At 42.6% G+C, this 21,645-nt stretch overlaps 1 protein-coding gene across 1 annotated transcript in view; it reads left to right on the top strand.

Moving 5' to 3' along the window:
• Window positions 1–21,645, top strand: part of slco3a1a (solute carrier organic anion transporter family member 3A1a) — a 36,762-nt gene that overhangs the window by 7,274 nt on the left and 7,843 nt on the right. The window contains exon 2 of the mRNA XM_053885235.1: window positions 2,308–2,767. Coding sequence (XP_053741210.1) covers window positions 2,308–2,767 — 460 coding nt within the window. The remainder of the gene's footprint in view (window positions 1–2,307; window positions 2,768–21,645) is intronic.

The following is a 21,645-nucleotide window of genomic DNA, read 5'->3' as shown; positions in this document are numbered from 1 at the left end:
AAAGTGGTATTGGTTTCATGGTACCGGCGGCTATTCTACGAGTACGAGTATGTGTGCTCAAACCCGGTATAGGACCAATACCCAATGCCAGTGCATCCTTAGCACTGTGTTGATACTAAGGCAGATTAGCATCTGAGTACAGTGTTTGAGTATTGATTCTTGACAACCTTAGTGGTGCGTCCTTCAACATCTGAAGAAGCAGATGGATAAGGTGGAAAAAGTGTCATATGGAAGAAACTGTGGGAGGCCCCAAGTCCGAAGCAGGGGCGCCTTGGTATTCCCCTGGCAGAGCCAGAGCAATAGGCCAGTCTGCGCCACATAAACTACACAAACTCAGATGACAGGGGTTCCGTAACATGTAAGCTATCAGGGCGCAGCGAGAATGAGAGCCACCATGCCTTCAGAAAAATGATCTCTTTCACACGTTAAAACAAACAAGTGGGGCCATCGGAACACGCAGATCATGGAGATGGACAGGTTTCGGTGTGTTTGTAATGGAAAAATCTCCAAAGAAACATAAAAATTGAAGTTCACTGTTACTCACAGAACTGAAGTCGCGCGTCTCGCGGGACATACAAAGGGACTGATCACAAGTGGAGATCGGTTCAGCCGTGGTTTCAAAAGATCCTAGCGGATTAGGACAAGAAAATGGATTAAATGCGAGTGTCTCAGAGTTCTTTTGGTGGAACAGCACCGGTGACTTCCTCACAGATGGAAACCTTGATTCATTCCTCAATGTAGACATTTTTAGGATGTTTATGTTGGCTTCATCTGAATGTTTAAAAGAGCCAGTGGGAGAGTGGAAAACTCGATGCCCTTGGAAGGACAGCTTGGATCGAAATAACCATGAGACCCTTTTAACTGGGGTTCCCAGTAAATAGTTTCCCTCCCAACCGACCGACCGACACGGCCGCAGCTCTATTCTAAAATTTAACTCAGTCTTGCGTCTCTTGGACGTTACTGAAGACTTGCTGGTGAAAAGTGTCCCACGAGGGTGGAAATTGTGATGTGACATGGAAGTAAAGGTTTCTGTGTTCGGCTAATCAGAAACAGGCCTGTTGGCAGGGAGGAGCTGTGGCTTGGAACATCTGAACAGCTTGTTATTTGAGATCCTCCAGTGGAAATACACTTCGAACAAGCCTGACTGATGATGAAAACATGGGTGGATTTGGAAAATGATTTAGATTTACTTTCATGTCAGGATCTCCCAGACCCTGAATGCGACAGTGGTGACCAAACCTGTGAAAATGTGAAGCTATTTTATTGCCATTATATGCAATTTTTGTTTCACATTATTTTTCATTATTATTGCTATTTTCATGGCAATGTCAATTATTTTTGTCTAAGTCTTCAGTCTGTTTTTTGTCAATCTTGTTTCGATCCGAGCAACATAACAGAATAAAATCACATAAGCAGTTGACACTGAGTGGTTAACCAGTCATAACAGGTTTGATTGTTGCAGTACATTATGGGACTTGGCGTCAGAGTGGGTGTTATGCTTTTGGCTATTAAAAAGAAAATAATGCACTGCAGAAAACCTTGACCAAAATTAAAGCTAGAAATAACAAGTGAGTTCAAGTGACCTTCAGTGGCTACTGAACACGTTGCTTGGAAATAAGTTGTAAATTCCTGGATTATAAGACGTACATTTTTTACTCATGGTCTGAACCCTTATACAACTTCGCAGCTAATATATGGATTTTTTAGGGGCTAAAAAGCGTCATGCTGCCAAAATATTGAGTCTTGTCACATCAAAGCTTAAAGCCCTCGAAATGTGCTGCTTTCACCCGCATGTCCACAGCTCCGCCAACAGAGCCGGTCTCCTGGAGGAGCAGAGACAAGACCGGCTGTGGTGTCGGAACTTGGGACACGCGGGCAAAAACAGCAGATTTTGAGAGCTTTAATGTACATAAAAGATGTGAGGAAATCATGATTCAGGTTCAGAATATTGCCCAGTTTGTTTCATGTGTCGGTCTCCATGCTGGAGCCCGTTTTCGAAACTAGTTTAGAAGTCATCCTCATGCATTTTTAAGACGGGTGCACCACTGACCTTTCTATGACACAGACAGCACCACTACAGGTGCAGCTTTTATGTAATTAAAATGTATACATTTTAGATCTAAATGTAAATATTCCAGTGCACTCTGTAGTCCGTAAATTAGGTTAAATGTTAAGTTTGCTTTGTGTGATGTTTGAGCCAGAGGTGGACTGCAAGTGTGAGTTTTTTGCTTGTGCTACTGACAGATACTGTGTGTTTAACATGATTTGTCTTGTGTTGTGTATCATTCATTGCCCTGTGTTTTTCAGGTAAGCGTTCTGACCACTCTGGAGCGACGGTTCAACCTACAAAGTGCCGATGTCGGCGTGATAGCCAGCAGCTTTGAGATCGGCAACTTGGCGCTCATCCTGTTCGTTTCGTACTTTGGAGCCAAAGCACACCGGCCTCGTCTGATCGGCTGCGGCGGGATTGTTATGGCGCTGGGCGCCCTTCTGTCAGCGCTCCCCGAGTTTCTCACCAACCAGTACGAAATTGGGGAAAGGGTGAGGACTGATAAGGGTCGGGACGTCTGCTCCAACAGCAGCAACAGTGAAGAAATCTGGTTGGCGGAGAAAGCTCTGTGCGCGAACAAGGCCAACACCAACATGATGTACCTGCTGCTGATTGGAGCTCAGGTCCTGCTGGGGATAGGAGCCACACCGGTGCAGCCCCTGGGGGTGTCCTACATTGATGACCACGTGAAGAAGAAAGACTCTTCACTCTACATAGGTGAGCCCTTGAAACGCAAGTCTAGTTAACTGTAGCTGTGTTGTGACCGGTGAACTGATATCAAAGCTTTACTTCACTCTCCATCACGGCTGACACCGAGGTCAGAGTCGGGTTAAACGTCTTTGCGGCTCTCAATTCCCTCACAAAGGCGAGATGCTGCTGATGTGGCTCTTCAAGGTTTAAAGGTGCATTCAGATTGCTTCCCAGGCAGAATCGGCGCTCACAATGGCTGCTCAGGGATGTGCGTGTTTGCGAGGATGGGTATTTTTCGCGGAGCTGGCCAGAAGAAGCTTTAATCTTATTTACATGCACGCTGTGTGGAGGTCGAGTTATAGAGATAATCAATGTACTACTGCAATGTCAGTCAACGGTGGAGGGTTTCTTTAGCAATTCTGCTGATTCAAAATGTGATAACCTCAACTGAATACACTTACTAATTTCAGAGATGATCTAACTGCATATTGTAATGACACAGTCATTCAAATAACAAGGATTCAGATATGTTCCGAGATCTGTCGTTCTTTAAACGTTTGTGTCAGTTAGTCAACAGTTTGATTATTTCTGAATATTTTGTTCGCGTGATGGCATATGAGTGGGCTAGGGTGCCTTCCAGTTGCGCTCTGAAATTTCCAGTTACGCCTCCCCAGTTACCTCACCTGATGAAGGATTACCAAATCGAAACATCTGTAGGACTCAATCCAAGATGACTTCCCATAATGTAAACAAAAAGATTCATCCTGTGAGTTTTTTAGTTAGTAACCTACAAGTTGTATTTATCAACAAGTTGCTAATGTCCAAACAAGGTGCACCTGAGAATCAGCTTTCATGTATGTTGCTTTTTTTTCCACTTTGATAATTTGTATCATTTAGCCTTGACATGACCACACACAAAAAACATTTTTTCCATGAACTAAGGACCATGTCCGTCCCTTGGGATTGCCTCGCACACCACCTGGGTGTGGCACCCCACTATTTTAGCTTGTCTCAGTACACTCAGCAGTAACCACTCAACTGCAAGTGGCTCTTCTTCAGGTGCTAACAGCATTCTCCTTGGCAACTTGAACTACTTTGTTTTATTCATTTTGCCATTCATTTATCGGCGATGACAAACTCAATTTCAAATTTCCTGCATTGTGTTCTAGAGTTGGACATTTTTTGGACATTTTTTGGCAAGTTTCAGAATAAAAATGGACAGGTATTTTGACAGAGCTTTAGTGAAAGCATGATTTGTTATTGTGTTCCGGGCTGTAGCTTTGTGAACTCTCGTTTCAATCAAGTGAGTTTGACATGAATAAAAAAATGAAATCAGAATAATTGAGAGCTTTGATACAGTTGTTTCCATCTGGTTCCACCACCTATTTTACCAGACGTTCCCTATGTGAACAAATGGAATGAATTCCAAACACGCCTCAAACTGGACAGTCAGCTTTTTTGTTTTCCATTCTTTTGTGGCGTTGGTTGGTGTTCTCAGTCTTGAATGGCTCGCTGCTACGCTTGACTTTATTCTGACACACACTGTACGGCCTGGCTGTAATTCAAGAGCACCCCTGAGATTGAGTCAATACGCCGCGTGTTTCAAGTCAACAGGCTGCACTGGCCTCCACTGGTGTCGTACGGATGAGTGTGTTTGTGCTGCGTGGATGAGTACGGTCCTCTGATCCATTAGCAGTGTGTGACTTCCCTTTGTCTCTCAAATTCAGACGTGACCTGCAAATAAAAGCACCAGTGTTTGTCAGTAATCTGGAGCCCACAGCCGATTTCCATGTTGGTTTGTTTGGACGGAATCTTTGAGTCTTGAACCGGAAGTTAAACAAAAGTACCACGATCGGCTTTTGGCAGGGTGAGCTGGCCGGGCCTGGCGTGTTCTGAGTGTACAGTGGGAAGCGGACTGGGAGTTTGGCAAGCGTTTAGTTCTGTCCCGCTCTGATAAGCTGTAAACACAGTTGGAGGGAAAACAAGCGGTGTGCAAGCGAGTACAATGTGGTATTGAGTTGTGCTCAGCTGATCGTCCTAATCCGCCTGCTGCAGGCGTGTCATGTGGCCCGGGCGACATGAATGCAGTGGATTGTGTGAAACTCAGCAAGATTTTAGGGACGTGTGGATTATTATCGATGTACAGCTCTACTCTGTTCTGCTACAGAAGGCTTTTTTTCTTGTTGCACATGCTCAGTTGTCGATGGAGCTCACGTAATAATGTGAATACAATGAACAGATTTGTAAGTAAATCCTTTATCATCTCACCCGTGTAAGAGCCCAGCAGGGGTGTTTGAAATAAGAGAGCCACAGTGGATGTCACACATTCATTCAATCATTATTGTGGGTGTTTTGACTTGTGGGTCCTTTTACTTTGCTGCCCATCTCAGCTGAGCTTCAGTGTCGACCTTTCAGATCATGCACTCATAAGTGGCGGAAACATTGGTTTGCTTTGAACGGAAACAGTTGGCTCAATATCTGATGGAGCGCCTTCCGAACATCAGTTATGGACTTTATTCATTTATTTATGGACATTATTTCATTAAAAAAGTACATTCCCGTCAAGACAAGAAAACATATTCAGTGTTTTCACAAGTTTTTTTTTTGTCTTTTAGTGGTCTTTACTGGTCCCTTAAAGTAAGTTTTAAAAATGTATATTGTAATTTGTAATTTAAGTTTAAACATATTCTAACCATTTAATGACAAACTAAACTCAGTTCCCTCTGTGCTAAAAAAAACTACTGTTATTTCCTGCTGTTGGGTGGTGATAGGCCACTCCATTATAAATCTGTCATCATATCAAGATAAAAGCTTTTGTTTTTGCCGAAACAAAGGTAGATGAAAACACTCAATTCAGGGTTGCGACCCTTTATTGCAGTATCACTGATTTAGTCCATAAAAAAAAATTATAAGAAAATAAGTAAACAGAAAAATGTTATGTTTAACATTTCACAAATGTTAGATTCCATATTGGTCAAAAAGGCTAATATAGTACAAGAATAATGTGGTTTTCGTGGTGTAAAGGGATCTGATCTGAGCTCAGTTTCAGAAAGGTGTTCCAGGCAGAATTGAGAGTGTGAGCAGAAACTAACAGCTGCAAACAGATGTGCTCACTGAAAGTCTTTTGCCAAGAGTGTGTCTACGTGGCACAGTGACTTCAGTGTTTTACACCCTCCAGTGTTTAAGTGTGCTGCATACCTTCCACTGGGCTCTGATTTGTGTTGCTCCTACATTGATTTGCAAAGTCAACAACTATGGTCTGTTGCCTCGACACTTTTGAAACTTCTTAAATTTGCTTGTATTGGTGATGATTTCCCTGGAAAGTCGGCTTGGTGAGCCGGGTGAAAAGTGCAGCACGTGTCAACATGGGCAGGTCTTGCCTTGCTGTGGAACGGGGCCACGCAGAGACGCTCCAGAGAGGAGCCGTAATTACAGAGAGGCGCTGGAATGCCAGCCATGAGGTGGGTCTTAGTGGGCTGCGACGCGTTCACATACCTCAAAGACCCGTGAAAACAACTCCTCCAGTCACCCTGACTGCCTTCTTTTACTGTCTTTCCCCCTGCAGTCGGCTGTTTAAACAGCAGTAAAACACAGTGGAGCGCCTGCTCTGCCCAGACACATTTAGCGTTCACTGCTAGTTCTCATTGTTACAATAATATGGAACGCTTCTATACGCTTGAAACCCCCTTCAGAACAAGGAAGGATTTCATGCGCCTGTGGAAAACTTCTTCCAGTCGGACGTCGCCTTGGCAAAAAATAAAAATAAATATTTAACCGATTGCATCAAGTGGATTTCTTTTCCCGCTGCTCTGTGACCTTTCACTGTCCACTGCTAATTCTGGAGCTTCCCACAGGACCCGGCCACATAAATATTCCGTACAGTGAGAGAGGAGTCTAGAGTTGACAACACACACAGCTGCCCTGAAGGTCTCGCTGAGCCATCATGAAAGTGTAATGTCCAACATGAGGTGCCCCGAAGCTCATCAAACATCTTGTTGCATAATTCTGGACTGATCAGAAAGAGGTGTATTTCCTCTTGGCGTCTGATTTTTTTCTGTATTTTTCAACATCATAGTGGAGTTTTTCCCAAATCTTTCCCTCATAACGTTGCTCTCAGGAGAAACCCTTGTCTTCCCTGGGGCCAGTTTGTGGATATTCAGTCAGTCCATGAATTCTGCTCTTCTGGATTACTGAGAAAAAAGATCTTCTATCTGTGGAAGGCAGCTGTCTTTCTTGCATTCTTCCCTTGTGTTTTCTGCCGTCGGACTCCGCTGACCACATGCTGTTGCACATGACACTGACCATGGATGTGTGCATGGACGTGATCTTCCCCAGGCAGCTGGAGGAATTGTCCGGGCCACTTTCTCATCCTCCTCAGAATGGGAAATATACTTATGGTTGGAAGCCACGCCCCTCTTGTCTTCCATTATTATTAGAATCCAGGCACCTCCAGTTTGCTTTTGCCCCAACTGTATAGGTCACACATGGGCATGTACATTATGTACTGTCAGTGTCACTTGGGAATGTCAAAAAAAAAAAAAAAATCAAAACAAAAAAATAATTAGTGTTTTTATGACAAATGATATATACATATTAATGTAAAGACATTTTTCCAGAAGATGTTGCCAACGTTATGAAAAGGCAAAATGCTTGAATAACAGTTAATAAAAATCAAAGAAGACTTTTTCCTCAAAAATACAAAGCAATTCAATCCCAATAAATCCTGAAATTTATTAGGACTAAAAAACAAAAGTTGTCCAGCTTGCCCTCAAGGCAGCTGGTCCTCTGTAGTCGGAGCCCTTCTCTCTTTTGTGCCGACATATGTGTGTTCTGTAGTTCATCAACACGCCAGCGTGCTACCACACCTTCTGCCTTCTCCCCATCCGTCGCCTAGCAACTGGACACACCTTAACTGTCAGGCTTTCTCGGCCAGGTGAACACAATGTGTCAAGGAGGATCCACACATCACTGTGGTGCTTCCTCTTTTTACCCTTATTATATTCAAATTGTTTTTTTTTGGCGTGAGAATTGTTTACTGAAAGGTATGAGTGAGTAACATTTTCAACGTCTACAGTTAGTCAACATTGCTGTGAGCTTTTGACTGTAATAGCAGTTTAACAGTAGATTTTTTTCCCCACCTTTACAACATGGGAGTTCCAGTATGTCCTGCGTAAACAAAGCTATTTTGTATATTTACGACGGCACACTCCCTCCTGGCCTTCATTTTTTTCTGCTATATGACCAGTCAAGTCCAGTTAGTGTGTTACCACTGAATTAGAACTGAAAGTAACTTGGAGACCTGTTAAACAACATTGCCCAATTAGCCTTCAGGCTCTGATAAAATCCCTCTCTGACTCATTTTCTCACCCGAAAAGAACACAATCGAACTTGGTTTCCAGCCTGCTCTCTTTTGGTCTGACTCTCAGCGAACGTATGACCACAGCTGTGCGTGTTTAGCAGGGTTTCATTTCTTGCTAACTGAAAATACATTTTGATGTGACTGTACTGAGAGAATCCCACGTACTATAACTTTGCCCTGGCCTGTGTTTGGGCGGGTTACGGTCGGCAGTTGTAGGAAACCCAATGGTGTCAGCCATTTGCGGAGGACGCTTTTTCATTCATAGCAACGATAACTTCATCAGCAGCGTCCAAAAGAAAGAACCGAGTCAAATCAAGCATTCCTTGAAAGTGTAATTGGAAGTCACCCCAGTATTTTTCGCGGCATTCCCTATGCACGTTTGAGTATGCAATAGCAACAAACTATTAGACAGGGGGTTGTCTCACTTCAAGCTTGGTGAATTGAATTTTTATGGCAATATATCACTTGAAAACACACAAAGCCGGAGCTGTTAAATCTTTATTGGCTTTCCCTCCGCCACAAATGACACCTTAGAGAGCTCCGAACGTATTGTTAGTAGTAGACTGGGTAACTAAAAGGCCGACCTCAGCTCAAAACACATGTTCTTCTCTGTTATTATCCAGTTTTCTAGCCGTGCATGCATTTATTCAGCAGCTCTCTGAGGCTGTATTGGAGAAGTGTAAATCAAGTTTCAACCCTGCTCTTGTAGCTTCATGGAATACCGATGGAAGTCCTCCTGACAAAGGTTTGACAAGGATCCTCAAGAGACTTGTCAACATTCCTGCTTAAATGCTCTGACTCCAAACAGTTGCTGCAGAAGGGCGTTTATATAAGCTACTTAAACTCAGCGCATGTTAATGTCATCTTGAAGGATTAGATTCTAAATGGGTTTTTTTTTTTCAGTTCCCCCACCATAAGCCGCATGCTGGGTTTGCCTAGCAACGCCCGCTTGTTTTATCTCAAAATACTAAACTACATTGCAGTCGATGAGTGAGCATCAGTGTGGCGAGCCGTGTGTGTGTGTCGGTCTGGCCAGACGCTCCACAGTCGGCCGCACGTGCGGGGTGACCTGAAGCCAGCCCCGACACAGTGGTGGCCTGCAGCGAGGTCCGGGAGGGGCCGGCATGAGATGATGTCATATCCAGCAGAGTCACAGCACACTGCACTAGAGATGCAGCCGGGGCTCGGTTTACTGTTAAATGGGAAAGTTATTACCAGTGATTAGCGACTGGCGTGCGGAAAAGATTTCAGCGGAGCAAGTTGACTTCCCTCTGATGCTCCTTCTCCAGTCTCATCAGTTCATGTGTCCGTCCTGCCTGATGAGGAGGGGAAAGATAGGGTTTAGATGCCTGATGCGGCCACGTCTGTATGAGAGTTTGTGGGCTGAAGCTTATCTGGGAGACTCAGCGGAGAAGGTGCAGATTGTCAGTTCAAAGTAGGGTCTCTACCAAAACTGGGATGATCTGCATCATCGGTTCTTTTCTTTGTTTTTTCACATGATCTATTAGCCACATTTCTTCCAAGGTTTCAAACAAAGGAAACGAACAATAAAAATGCTAACATCAACAACCTTCAACAATAAAAAGATTTTCCCGAAAGATTAAATTTAGCACTATTTTATCCTATAAAACAGAGAAGCAAGAAAATGCCCCTCAGTCAAAAGCACGTGTCTCAAAAGGTTAGGTGAAGACATTTGTCGGACCACGGTAATAATGTGGTTTTCTCAGCTGACTTGCGGCATTTGTGAGCAAAGTGTCTGATCAGATGTCGTCATCTACTTTTCTCAATAAAGCGTATAATTATCAGATGAATATATATATATATATATATTAAATATTAATAAAGCAATTACTTGCTTGTTATAATGCTGTTCAATATTTAATAATGTGCTGTGAATACACATATGGATACGTAGTTTATTCAGGGTAATAATCTAATGTTTGACCAAAATACTGTATATAAATGTATTATATATATAATAGTAATTCGAACTGAAACTCAATGGTTTCAGTTTTGAAACAACCTATTTGCATTAATAATTATTTTGTATTAGGTTGGTATTTTCTTACTCTCTTTGTTACCTTTCTTTGTCATTACAATAAAATAAAATCTTGCCATAGTTGGTAATAGTCTTTCTGAAAGGTATTCTTTATCACCCCCTGTAGCATATTCAGTATTATTGTTTTTAATGTATTTGATAGTGTGTCTGATATTTTGCCTTCATTTTCTTTCAAAGGCTTTTCATTCACATTGAGATGGATCACAGCTTCCTTTCGATCCAACTTTCACCCTTGAGGATTTTTTAGATCTCTGCCAGGTTGTCGTCAGCAGCGACACTGGCACAGTTGCGTGAGCTCTGTTCCAGGTTGCATCCTGCTGCGGCGTGGCCTGTATTTTTGCCTAATCGTGCTGGTGGCACCGTTCTTGTCGATGTATAAATCCCTGTGGCCTCAGTAAACCTCTGCCACTATCCAGCTTTCTCAAGGCGATCTAGGTCAGGCTCTGTCACCACTGATTAAAAAGGGGATTTTTGTCCTCAATGGGGGAGGAGTGAAAGGTTAAGATGTGGGAGGTGACGGATCATAAACGCGGAACATCAGCGGCCCCATTGATATGGGCATAAAATAGTTGTTTCACTTACAGATAATGATGTGGTGTTCTCATCCACACGTTCCAGTCTTATATGGATTTAAGTGACAGGGACTCCTCGTGTGGACGACCCATACATGTAGCAGAAATGCTCATCCAAAGCAACTTAGTAATAGCTCAGCATGTGGCACCACTGACTTTTCTCCGGAGTCCTTGTTGCTAACCAGTGAGCTAACCAACTATCACTGTAATCCAAGTGCATTTCATGTGTGGAAATCACATATTACTCCACAATAGGTCCTTGTCACACAGGTCATGATGTAATTTGAACCTTTATTTGATTCTTCCGTGACCTGGGATCAGACCACCATGACCTCTACCTCTGGCCAGCACCTCACACCGATAGCTACAGCTCCTCTCACAGGCACCAAGTCCACCTATTCAGGCATTGCCCAGCCGGGCCCTATTGCTGAAAGCTTGGCCTACAGGTGCTCAGTTGCAGTCTTCAATCCCAGGGCGGGGCACCAGTGGGCCTCCGAACATACCGTTGATTCCTCAACTAGTCTCTGACGATGGCCAAATACTACCGACAACCTTAGGACCTGAGGTGGTGACCCATGTTAGTCTTTACCCGAAATGGGGAAATTCAAGTATTCGAGAATGCGAGTATGCGAGAAATTCCCAAACATATCGAGTCAGTGTCAACAGTGATAGGTACACTCTGCTGGTTGCTGCTGGGAAGAAGGCACAGCTCTTGATTCGGTCTACGTTCCAACTCTCACCTTGGGTACTGACTGAAAGGACCTCATGGATATAAGTGGCGGGATGTATGGACTCAGCCCGAGGGTTTAGGTCAGGGGTGCAGACATCTAGCAAGAGGCTGACTGTACAGTAGAACAACTGCATTGAGATGAGTCAGATGAAGTGGTGAAGGCATCTGGTAAGGATGTCTCTCCCTAGGGAGGTGTTTCGGGCGCGTCCACTCGGGAGGATGCCATTGGTCAGACCCGCCACATTCTGGGGAGATTATATCTCCCTGCTGGCCGTCGTGTGTCTGGGCTTCCCGGGTGAGACTGTTGCCCCTGGATAAGCAACAGAAAATGAATGGGTAACCCAAGGCAATGCAAATGAGCTCGATAATTTTGTTTGGTTGCTGTCAGTATTTGACAGATTTGACTACTTTACGTACTTTATCTAGTGATCAATATCTAATTTAATGTTTTTTAAAAGTCAGTCTAGTTAGTTCCCGAAACATTACCCTGAAAGACATAGCTGGAATTCCATCATTTAAACAGCAACCAGTCAGGTGTGGTTAATTTTAAACTTTAATGACTTATTAGCTAGCGCAGCCTCCAGCAAGAATGTCGGTGAGCAGCAGCAGCAATTATCCAAAGTGCTCCAAGCGAAACATCTGTTCCAAATGAGCTCACGTCTTCAACAGTGTGTGAGTTTCAAAAGTGTGTCTGAGACTGAACGTAAACTACGAATAGGATATGACAGCGTGAGCGTAGCTTCAATAGACTGTTGGCTGGTATCTTGTGCCCTCCAAAGAGCAAGCTGAGAAAAGCTTGAATAAATAAAGGTCTCCTTCCGAATCGACAGTGATGAGTAGAAACGCACACATAAGCAAAAAGCAAACGTGGAAATCGATGCGATAACTTCATCACTCGTGCTACCGTCGGCACTCCCAGCTTTGATCCCTGCATCCACAAAGCCACTCACTTTTCAGAATTTAAGCTTTCGCCCGTGGACTTTGCTCTAGAAAATATCGAATCATGCTGCGCTGGTAGCTTTTTTTTTCGCAAATCCCAGGCCTCATTGATTGAGCGGCGTGTAAGTGGTTGCTCCGTGAGCTCCTCGGATTACTCCGATGCATGTTCGGCACTTAATCCCCCTATCAGTTATGGCGGAGAGTGAGGGATGGCAGTGCCTAATTAAATGGACTCTGATCAATAGGTGTTGCGATTATAATTGACTTTTTTTCGTAGGGAGCGTTTGCCTTTTACTCAGCTGATTGAAAACAAGCATTTACTGGAGGAGCTCATGAGCGAGTGTTGCTTCGTGGTGGTAATTTATAGCAACTGTGTAAGAGATTTTTTAGAAAAATAATGGGAAAAGAAAGTTGATTGTAATATAATATCAAGGTAAAGGGGAAAGGCCTTTTACTATACATCAGCTTGTCACCTCTTGTGAGGCGTAATATGAACTATATCGCACAAAACCTTTCCTCAATAGAGGATCGATTGAATTTGTCTGTGTCTGAGAATTGGTAATGATAATGAGAGTTGCCCCGCGAGGATCCCGTCGTGGCTGGCATTGGGTAGCATAAGTTAGGTTAGCAGCTACTAGCAACGTGTGCTAACGTTGGAGTTGATAGTCCAATCTTGGCCGGCAATTGTCACCATCAGAACTAGAAGAACAGTGACCACACTGCACAGAGTAGTCAGACCAAAGCAATGGATCGATGAAGCTGTGACCTCTGTAAAAGCTGAGGTCATATTCAGGTCATCTTGTGAAGATGTCACAATGAATGTTTGTTTGTTTGAATGTGAGTTTGCACGTTAATACTGTCCTTGTTTTCTGTTTTTTAGAATTTCCATAACAATCGTACAAATATGTACTTTATTGAGCAAATGAAGGCAATAATTTGGTTTTCTCAGCAAAGGTAAACACCCATTTGGAGATCACAGGGCAAATGTGAGTTGTTGTCTCAAGGTTGTGCTCCAAATATTAGAATATTACAAATATTAAACTAAATATTGGACGAGAATTATCGAGCAAATTATCATGAGCAAGTCACAGGGTTTGTCTGTTTTTGTTGGAGGTACAAGAAAAAAAACTGGCTGGAATCCTTGAAGTGTTCAGGGGTATACTTGGAAGGTGCTTCACGAGTACTACACCTGTTAACTAGGACTATTTGCGGCATTGTCTGAGTCAGATCCAAATTTCCATTAAGATGGAATATGGGTTTTTAGTTTTGGTTATAACCCTGTATTGTGGATGATGTTGTTCTTTGGCCCCTGTCGAACCAAGACGTCCATTTGGCTCTACGCTGAGCATCACTTTGCGGTATCTTGGTGTCTTGCTCGTGAGTGAGAAAGATGATGAATTCAAGGTCTTTGAGACAGAGTTCAGGTGCACCAGGGATCTTGTAAGGGCACTTTCTCGACAACTTCCTGGTGAGTTATTTTGCATAGTTGTGTGTCATCTTATTGTCGGATATGTCAACCGATGGTCAGTAGCTGGAGCCTCCAGGATGCCGTCATGGATTCTGGGTTAAATTTTCCACTTTTTCAACCATTGAGATGTTGCACCATCTCAGCTGGCGCGTCAGCTTCTCACATATTTCTGGAGGAAGAAGGGGAAGGGGTTAATTACCAGGCATCTCAATCGTGATAATTAGGCCGAGCCACCTGCTGCAGATGCCGATAGCAGCTGCCGTCGCTCAGTCCCAAACCACTCGCCACTGCAGCTCCTCAATAGAGCAGATGTGGCTCCTCTGCAGAGAGCTCCGGCCCCGTGCCCTCCTCTCCTGCGGGACTTCTTCCTGCCACACAGCTTCCCAATTACAGACAAGAGTGAATGGCCGCGTGTCAGAACATGAGAGGAAAGATTACAAAAGATCAGTGTAGAGCGCGGCAGTTTCCTCCAGTGACTCCAACCCGCCGTCTCTCCCGCCTGTCCTCCCTCTCTCCCTGACTCCCAACGCCTCGCCACTTGAAAACGTGCCCGGACCGTTTATGTAATCTCATGGCACTGAAAGGACCATCATTATTATTGTATCACCCGCTGGTATTACTCTCTCTTAGAAGAGACAAGACAAAGCAGCAGTGAGTCACCCAAGCCGTGAATCAAAAAGGCGACGCGCGTGTCCTTGTTTGTGTGCGGCTACAATTGGGATGGCTTCGTTAATTGAGGCTAAATCCCCGCAACATAAAATGGAAACAAATGGAGGTTGTTAGCGTTGGCTAATTCTGGAGTCATTTAGGCTAATGAGGGCTTTTTACCTTCTTCCTGGAAGAGAGGCAGTGTGATGCCACAGGGTTAATTGGACTCAAAGATTAGACTTCTGCAGGTCGCACTTAAGCAGCGTAATGGAATTGACCTACTCGGAGAAAGTACGAGATTGCAGGACGCCCAAGTCAAACAACGTGACGTGCAATGGGTCGTGATGTAAGAGCACCGCAGGAACGTGACGTCCGCAGATAATGATACACCTCTACACTACGTTTTTCTCACTTGAAATGTTACAAATTTCAGCACATTATTTTAGGAAGTGTTGCCAATGAAACAAAGAGCTAATGGTTGCATTTTGGAGGTATCATCTGTGCGGCCGGGGGGCCATATGTGGCCCTCTGCCTTTGTTTTTGCGGCCCTCACTAAAACTCTACAACTGATAAGTTGTCATTTTCTGTCATTTTTTTAATCCTGTTTCCGTTGTAACCAGTGCTAGCTCAACTTTTAATACAACACATACAACACGTCACGTTTTGTAGTCTTCGCCGCCTTTCTTTTGGCATGATGGCTCCTCACAACAGTCGCAGTTTATGATGTGGCCCTTTATGAAATTTAACTGCCCACCTCTGCTGTAGCATAAGCTAGAACTGGCTCAGGTTCTATGGGTTGTGCGAACGGTATGACATTAATGAGGACAATTTCATTGGATGAAAATATCTATGGGTGGAAATGTGCTACTGGAAAACACATTTTAGTCATGGTCACAATTTTTACCTTTTTTGCCTGCCACGACTTAACTACATTGATCGTTGGCGATATCTCTATTTGGTGGCGCCGCAAGTAAATTTCAAACCTAGTTTTGCAGGTCTCATCTGTATTCCCGAGGTTGCTCAGAAACATGACCCAAAACAATGCTGCAGTCTGAATCTGGCAGTCATTGACGGGCCGTTGACATACATGACTCGCTCCCTGTCTGACAGGTGTGTGGGGCGAATACAAACAGGTCAGTTGGTGCCGTTTGGATGAGCACAGGCTGGGAGGCAGTAAAAATAAATCCTGGCTCACCATAGTCCCAAACCCACCTTTTATAACTGTTGCATTATTAGCCAAGTCCATGTTTGCGGATTTACCAGCTACATTCCTGTCTTCTGTAAATTGTTTATTTTCAGTTGCACTTCGTGTTTGTGCTCTGTAAAAGCACATTTATTCCGCTAATGCTTGATATATCATTATAATTCTTGGGTAATCACAGATTATTTATGTGGCTATTGTTCATTCTCTTTGTACATATGGATTCTACCACTGCAATTCATGCGCAATTCTTTCTCACTTTTCTTACCTTTTAAAATGCAAATGCAAAATACAACCCCCCCCCATAAAAAAATTAAAAAATGGCTGATGAATCTTGAATCTTGTGACATTGTGTAGTACCTTCAAAAAAATCGAAATTCTCTACTTAACAATGTACATTTTTGCTCAGATTTTATATAAAATACTTTGCAGGGTGAGTTTCAATTGTCTTCTGTTGAATGTACTTGAACCAAGCAGCGTCAGACTTGGATCCCACAGAAACACTCTCAAAAGTTCCATTTGACAGCGTCACTCCAACTTATTTTTAGCTTAAAACATCATTAATGTCCAGGGCGGGACAGTTGTTCTCCGGCAGGGTGGGGAGACTTGCTCGCTCTGTCAACCCTCTCTCCGGTCCCTGGTGTCCTGCATTATGTTTAAGAGACTCTCCGTCTGTATTGTCATCTGAAGACACATCAGACGCGACATCTCGCTTGTCACTGAATTATGGAATAAGACTGAGGTCACCCGACTTCTTTGCTGCTCTAGTAAAGAATGTACGGACTTATACCCGCCGTCTCTTTAGGCAGTAGTCATACACACATGCTAGTCAACTGTAATTTTAGCATTTAAAGAGAATTATGACCTGGTATTTAAAGGGTGAATGTATGGTTATTACATTGTAATTACTGCACATTTGGTATTTGGATGCCTTAACCATCTGTTTCTGCCCCTTAAATCCATTTTCTTTTTTTTCCCGAATTGATCCTGAACATGCACACACTTAAAGCCATTACATCAATTTATTTGGCCAATATTTACCTCAGCACATTTTGGCTGAAGTATCAGAGTATGTGCATTTTTACAGCCTCTGCTTCAGTTCAACGCTGTGGTAGTTGGAGCCAAACAACCCACTCTCCTTGAGCAGGACCGTAAACTTCACTTGGCTCCATCGCAGGGCAGCATTAGCCACCGTCCCGCTGCTTTAGAAACCGCCATTATCTTCTGTCTAGACGTTCCTCAGGTGTCTGTGATGATAGGTGGGCCGTGGTGACGCAGTCAAACCTCCGCTTAAGCGTGACACTTGCCCTGCAGTGAAGGCTGCGACCTCTCAGGGGCTTAGCCAGGGCTGGTTCTGGGTCAAAGGATCGGCCGCGGTTACACAGCTTCCTCGGTCGCCCTCTGTGGCAAATGTTTCTGAGCGTGTTTGATGCTGGAAGGTTGTGATCCAGCGAACCCGACTTTATTGACGTTAGGATTTTGGATGATCAGTCGCTCGCGGGATGATCCTGATGTAATGGCATTTAACTGAGAGTGGAGAGCCTACTTACAGCTTTGGCACGTTATTGAGGTCATGCTGCTGTAGAATCAGCAGGGTTACTATAGGAGACAGCTGACCAACATCCATCTCCGCTTTAGCGTGGATTATTCTCCCGCCAGATGATGATGTCACCCTGCAATCGTTTTTGACTCACACTGTTTCTCTTGAGATACTGTTTGGGCTCATTGGGTGCAGTAGTCTTAGCAGCTCGCAGTCCCACAGACGTGTTGTTGTAGAACAAGTTTGGGCAGTAAAATGAAACGTGGCCACTTGACATACTAAGGGCCATAAAGCCGGGACAGATTTGCTTTTAGTCCACCAAGCAAGAAACTGTATTATAACTGAAGAGACGAGATTATGCATTGACACTTGCATTAAACTGTAGTTGCATTACAAAACTGAAATACTGAAACAATTTAAATTCTTCTGAAATTCATTACTGTGTCAAATATTGCAAGAAAAAAAATCATGAAAAACATGTACGATGCTTGTGGAGATACTGAGAAAATGGTTCACAAAAAAAATAAATCAAGTGATAAAAAGTTATCGTCAAAAGAGTTATCATGGAAGAAAATTTGAAATTACATATATTAAATTAAAAAAGTTCACATCATATTCAGTTGAAAATTAAACTGAGGAAATGGAACTGTAATAATTGCAATAACAAATTCACACGTCCATTATATAAACATATTATAGCTACATATCTGAAATAATCTTTAAAATATTCTTAAATATGATATAGTAAAGGATCCCAAAAACAAACCTGAAAATTGGGAAACATATTATGTAAAAAACAAGATACCTTAAATATGCAGTTAAGTTAAAAGCAACAAAATAATAATTTAAAAATATATAAATAAATAAGAAAAAACAAATATCAACAATAAATAATAAATTTTGTTTAAAATATTATGAGGGAAAAAACAGTCGTAAGAAAAGAACCCTGCAAAAGATGTAATAATAACAAACATCACATTTAATATACAATTTTAAAGCATATAATTTAGAAACAGTAATAAAACACTAATTATACACAATTTTATTATTAGAAAATGCTTTTTTTATTTTCAAAGTCAAAGCACTCACTTCACCCATGCTGTCGAATGATAATCGTAAAACATGACTGAATATTGTCTCTGTCTGATGCCAGCACTCAGTGTTTCCTCCTTCTACTATGATGTTTCCAATTATAAATGATGCTGACGTCGATACTAAAAGCCACTCAGTTCGCTGAAGCCCTGACTTCCTGGGCCCAAAGCTGCCGTCTAATGCTGTTAGCACTTACTTATGGATCACTGAAGATTTGCTCGACATTAATCTGCTGGGTGCCGCATCAAAATAGACTTCACCTCTCCGGCGACTCGCATGACTTCTACCTGTTTGTTATTAATCCCACCGACGTGTCAGCAGCTGAGTTTACATAACAGCTATAGATTCGGCTCTGAGCTGCAGGATTATCGCGTCCTCGCAGACAAGAGGCTGCTAGTCGCCATGTTGCTCACGATTGGGTGGAGATGAAGTGTGACAGAGAGACATTTCGAGATTCACTGAGCTGATAAAAAGTCATTTCATCTCTTGTTGGGCTCATCTTTTGAAGGCTGGTTTCCAATTTATCTGGAGTGCTTCCTTGATCCAGTGTCGGTGTGTGAAATGAGTCGACCTCGTGCTCTCATTTTGCTTTTCGAAAACCTACGTTTCTGATGAAGTCAGCCTTGAATAAGGTGAAATGAGCGGTAGAAAATGATGAAATGATTACTTTTGAAATGCGAGTTGTGTTTTATTTTGTTTTCCCCTCATTTAAAAGCATCATGTTTTGTCGGAAGACAGTGAGTGCAGATATAAAAAGGAGCAATAATAAGAGGTGCAGGAGCAGCACACACTTTGCAGAAAAGAGGTGACATAACAGCTTTTTTTTTTAATGTCAGAGAAACAAATAAAACCTCCACTGTTGTGTTTTCGTGCAGTGTTTCTTATCTACAACTATATTTTGATTGTGTTTTTGGTGGTGTGCTTCAAGCTGCTTGAAGAGTTGCAACTGTTGTAGTGCATTATGGGACTTCTGCATGAGTAGTACTGGTGCTTTTCAGATTAATCTCTCCGTATCAGTGAGTCCTGAATGAAGATCTATTGATCAGCATCTCTTTTCCTAAACAGCATGGGCACCATCCGTGTAAACGGATGGTGCCCATGCTGTTCAGGAAAAGAGATGCTGCGTCGTGCTGCAACTACGATGTTGTCAAGTGAAAAACAAGGGCAACAAGGCGCTCATCTCTATCTCCAGTAATCACTCAACGTGTTCTCAGTTTCAGTCTGGCCCCTTGAGAAAGTGGCACAAGCTGTTGTTTGGTCTCCCGTGTCGCTCTGCTCGCCCTGATCTGCGGGGATTATGTGGTCCACTTGAGCAGGATTAATGGAGGGACAAGGTTTTGCTTTTGTACAGTCGGAGCAGGAAATGAACCCAGGACAATGGTGGCACGACGCCACGATACTTTCCTTTAAATCTCCCAATGGTTCTGTTTATGAAGCTGTCGAATCCCTAAAGAACGCACTTCAATGCCTGTCAATGAAACCTGTTTTTTATAAGAGAAACACAATAGACGACAGTGGCTTATTCTTTTGGTTTTGTCATGTTCATGTCAAGTGCAGTGTTTATTTATGCATGTACTGGAAACACTCAAATTCGAAGATGTCTTTTAACAAAGTGTATTTCTGGAACATTATATGCTATTGTTCTGGTATGTCAGTTGCCTTTTATTTTCAAGTTCAATTCTGGCTCCGTCCTTGTTTGAGAGGTCCAAGAAAGAGACGCCACTTAGTCCTAAATCAAGTCAAGAACACTGACAGACTGGAGGAGTATGTGGTGATGGGAGTTGAAGGCCACTCTTTGTAAAGCCGGATGGTCCCGTGAGTGCAGGACATGTCCTTTTATTTATGCTGCCCTCAAGAGGCCAGAGCAAACTACAGAAAGTTCTTCTTTTTTCGTCATTCATGGCTATTTTAATTTTTATATTTTTTGCTTTGTCTTTAAGGTCCCTTTCTTCCGTTTTCATCATTTTTTGAGTCTGTTTTTGCCAAACAAGCCATGGGGCATAATTAGCATAACTTATTATTAATTATTGAAAAAATTGAAAGAATATGTGGTAATAAATGTGCCCCAATGTCAGTATCATAATTACATTTTGACCCATAGTTCTGTGTTCAAGAAAAACACCTCTTTCTTCTAAAATGTTATTTATTTACACCTGATAAAATGTCCAATAAATAATAAAATTTATTTAAAAAATGAAATAATACTTAATCAATTATTAAGTGTATAAATATTTTTTCCTATTTCTCCCTTGTTTTCTGACATTTTAGTGACAAAATGTCATTTTTTCTATAGTCCAGTTCAACTTGAAGGCCCTGAAAAAGAACAGCAGTGTATAATGTGGGCAGGAATGAAGGTTATTTGCCCTACCCCTGAAGTATGTGTTCTTTTTCTTGGCTCTCTGTGAGTGACGGTGTCACAGGTAGGATGGTCACGGGAGACAATTGGAACCTTGATAAAAGACAGAATGATTGAGTTCTCAGGGAGTATTTTTTAACCTAAATATATATCGCACATTTCCAACTTAAAGCTGCAGGACACATACAGCCAGTCTTGTAATTATCAATGGCCTGACATTAAATCATAATGACTAGTTCCCAGACAATAAACACACCCACCACTCATGCTAGAAGCCCCATAACCTCCTGCCAAGTCCACTGCTCATGCAGCTCAAGGACAAAGGGACTTAAAAACACTTTTTTTCTTGGCGTTCTTGATTATCAACCAACAGTCTATTTCTCGATTAAACACAAACTCGCTGGCTTTTTGGACGCACCTGTCCGTTACTGTCTTTGAGAGTACATTCATTCAACTAGTCCGAACCATGACTGAAGACTGCTCAGTCTTTTTGTAGCATTAGCCACCATGCTAACCAGGTCCAACACTGCACTTGTTACAATAATTTCAAAATTGAGTTTGCATTGTTCATTTCATGTCAAACCGTTTAAACCAATTCCCTATGTTTTCATTGAAGAAAACAATTTTGAAAAATCCAAAATAGTCAGCGATGTACGTAATGTGATATCTTGTTAGTGATATTGCCCAGCACTAAATATAAAAGTAGTCCTGTCTATGCTGTTAAATACGGTGTCCGATACCTAGCTAGCTTCACTCAGGCTGCAGGGGAGGTGAATGAACTATACGAGCAGAACAAATGGGGGGAAGCACTTGTTCTGAGAGGCACACTCACATGTAAATGCTGTGGCCAGGAAGTGTGAGAATGAATAGCTTGACGCCAAGGTTCTCTGGTTTCACCGAAACCACAGGAAGCCATACAGGAAGAGCAGTTTTGTTCTGCA

This window comes from Synchiropus splendidus, chromosome 14 (genome assembly GCF_027744825.2).
Source record: "Synchiropus splendidus isolate RoL2022-P1 chromosome 14, RoL_Sspl_1.0, whole genome shotgun sequence".
NCBI lineage: Eukaryota > Metazoa > Chordata > Actinopteri > Syngnathiformes > Callionymidae > Synchiropus > Synchiropus splendidus.
This window is presented reverse-complemented; position numbering and strand designations above follow the sequence as displayed.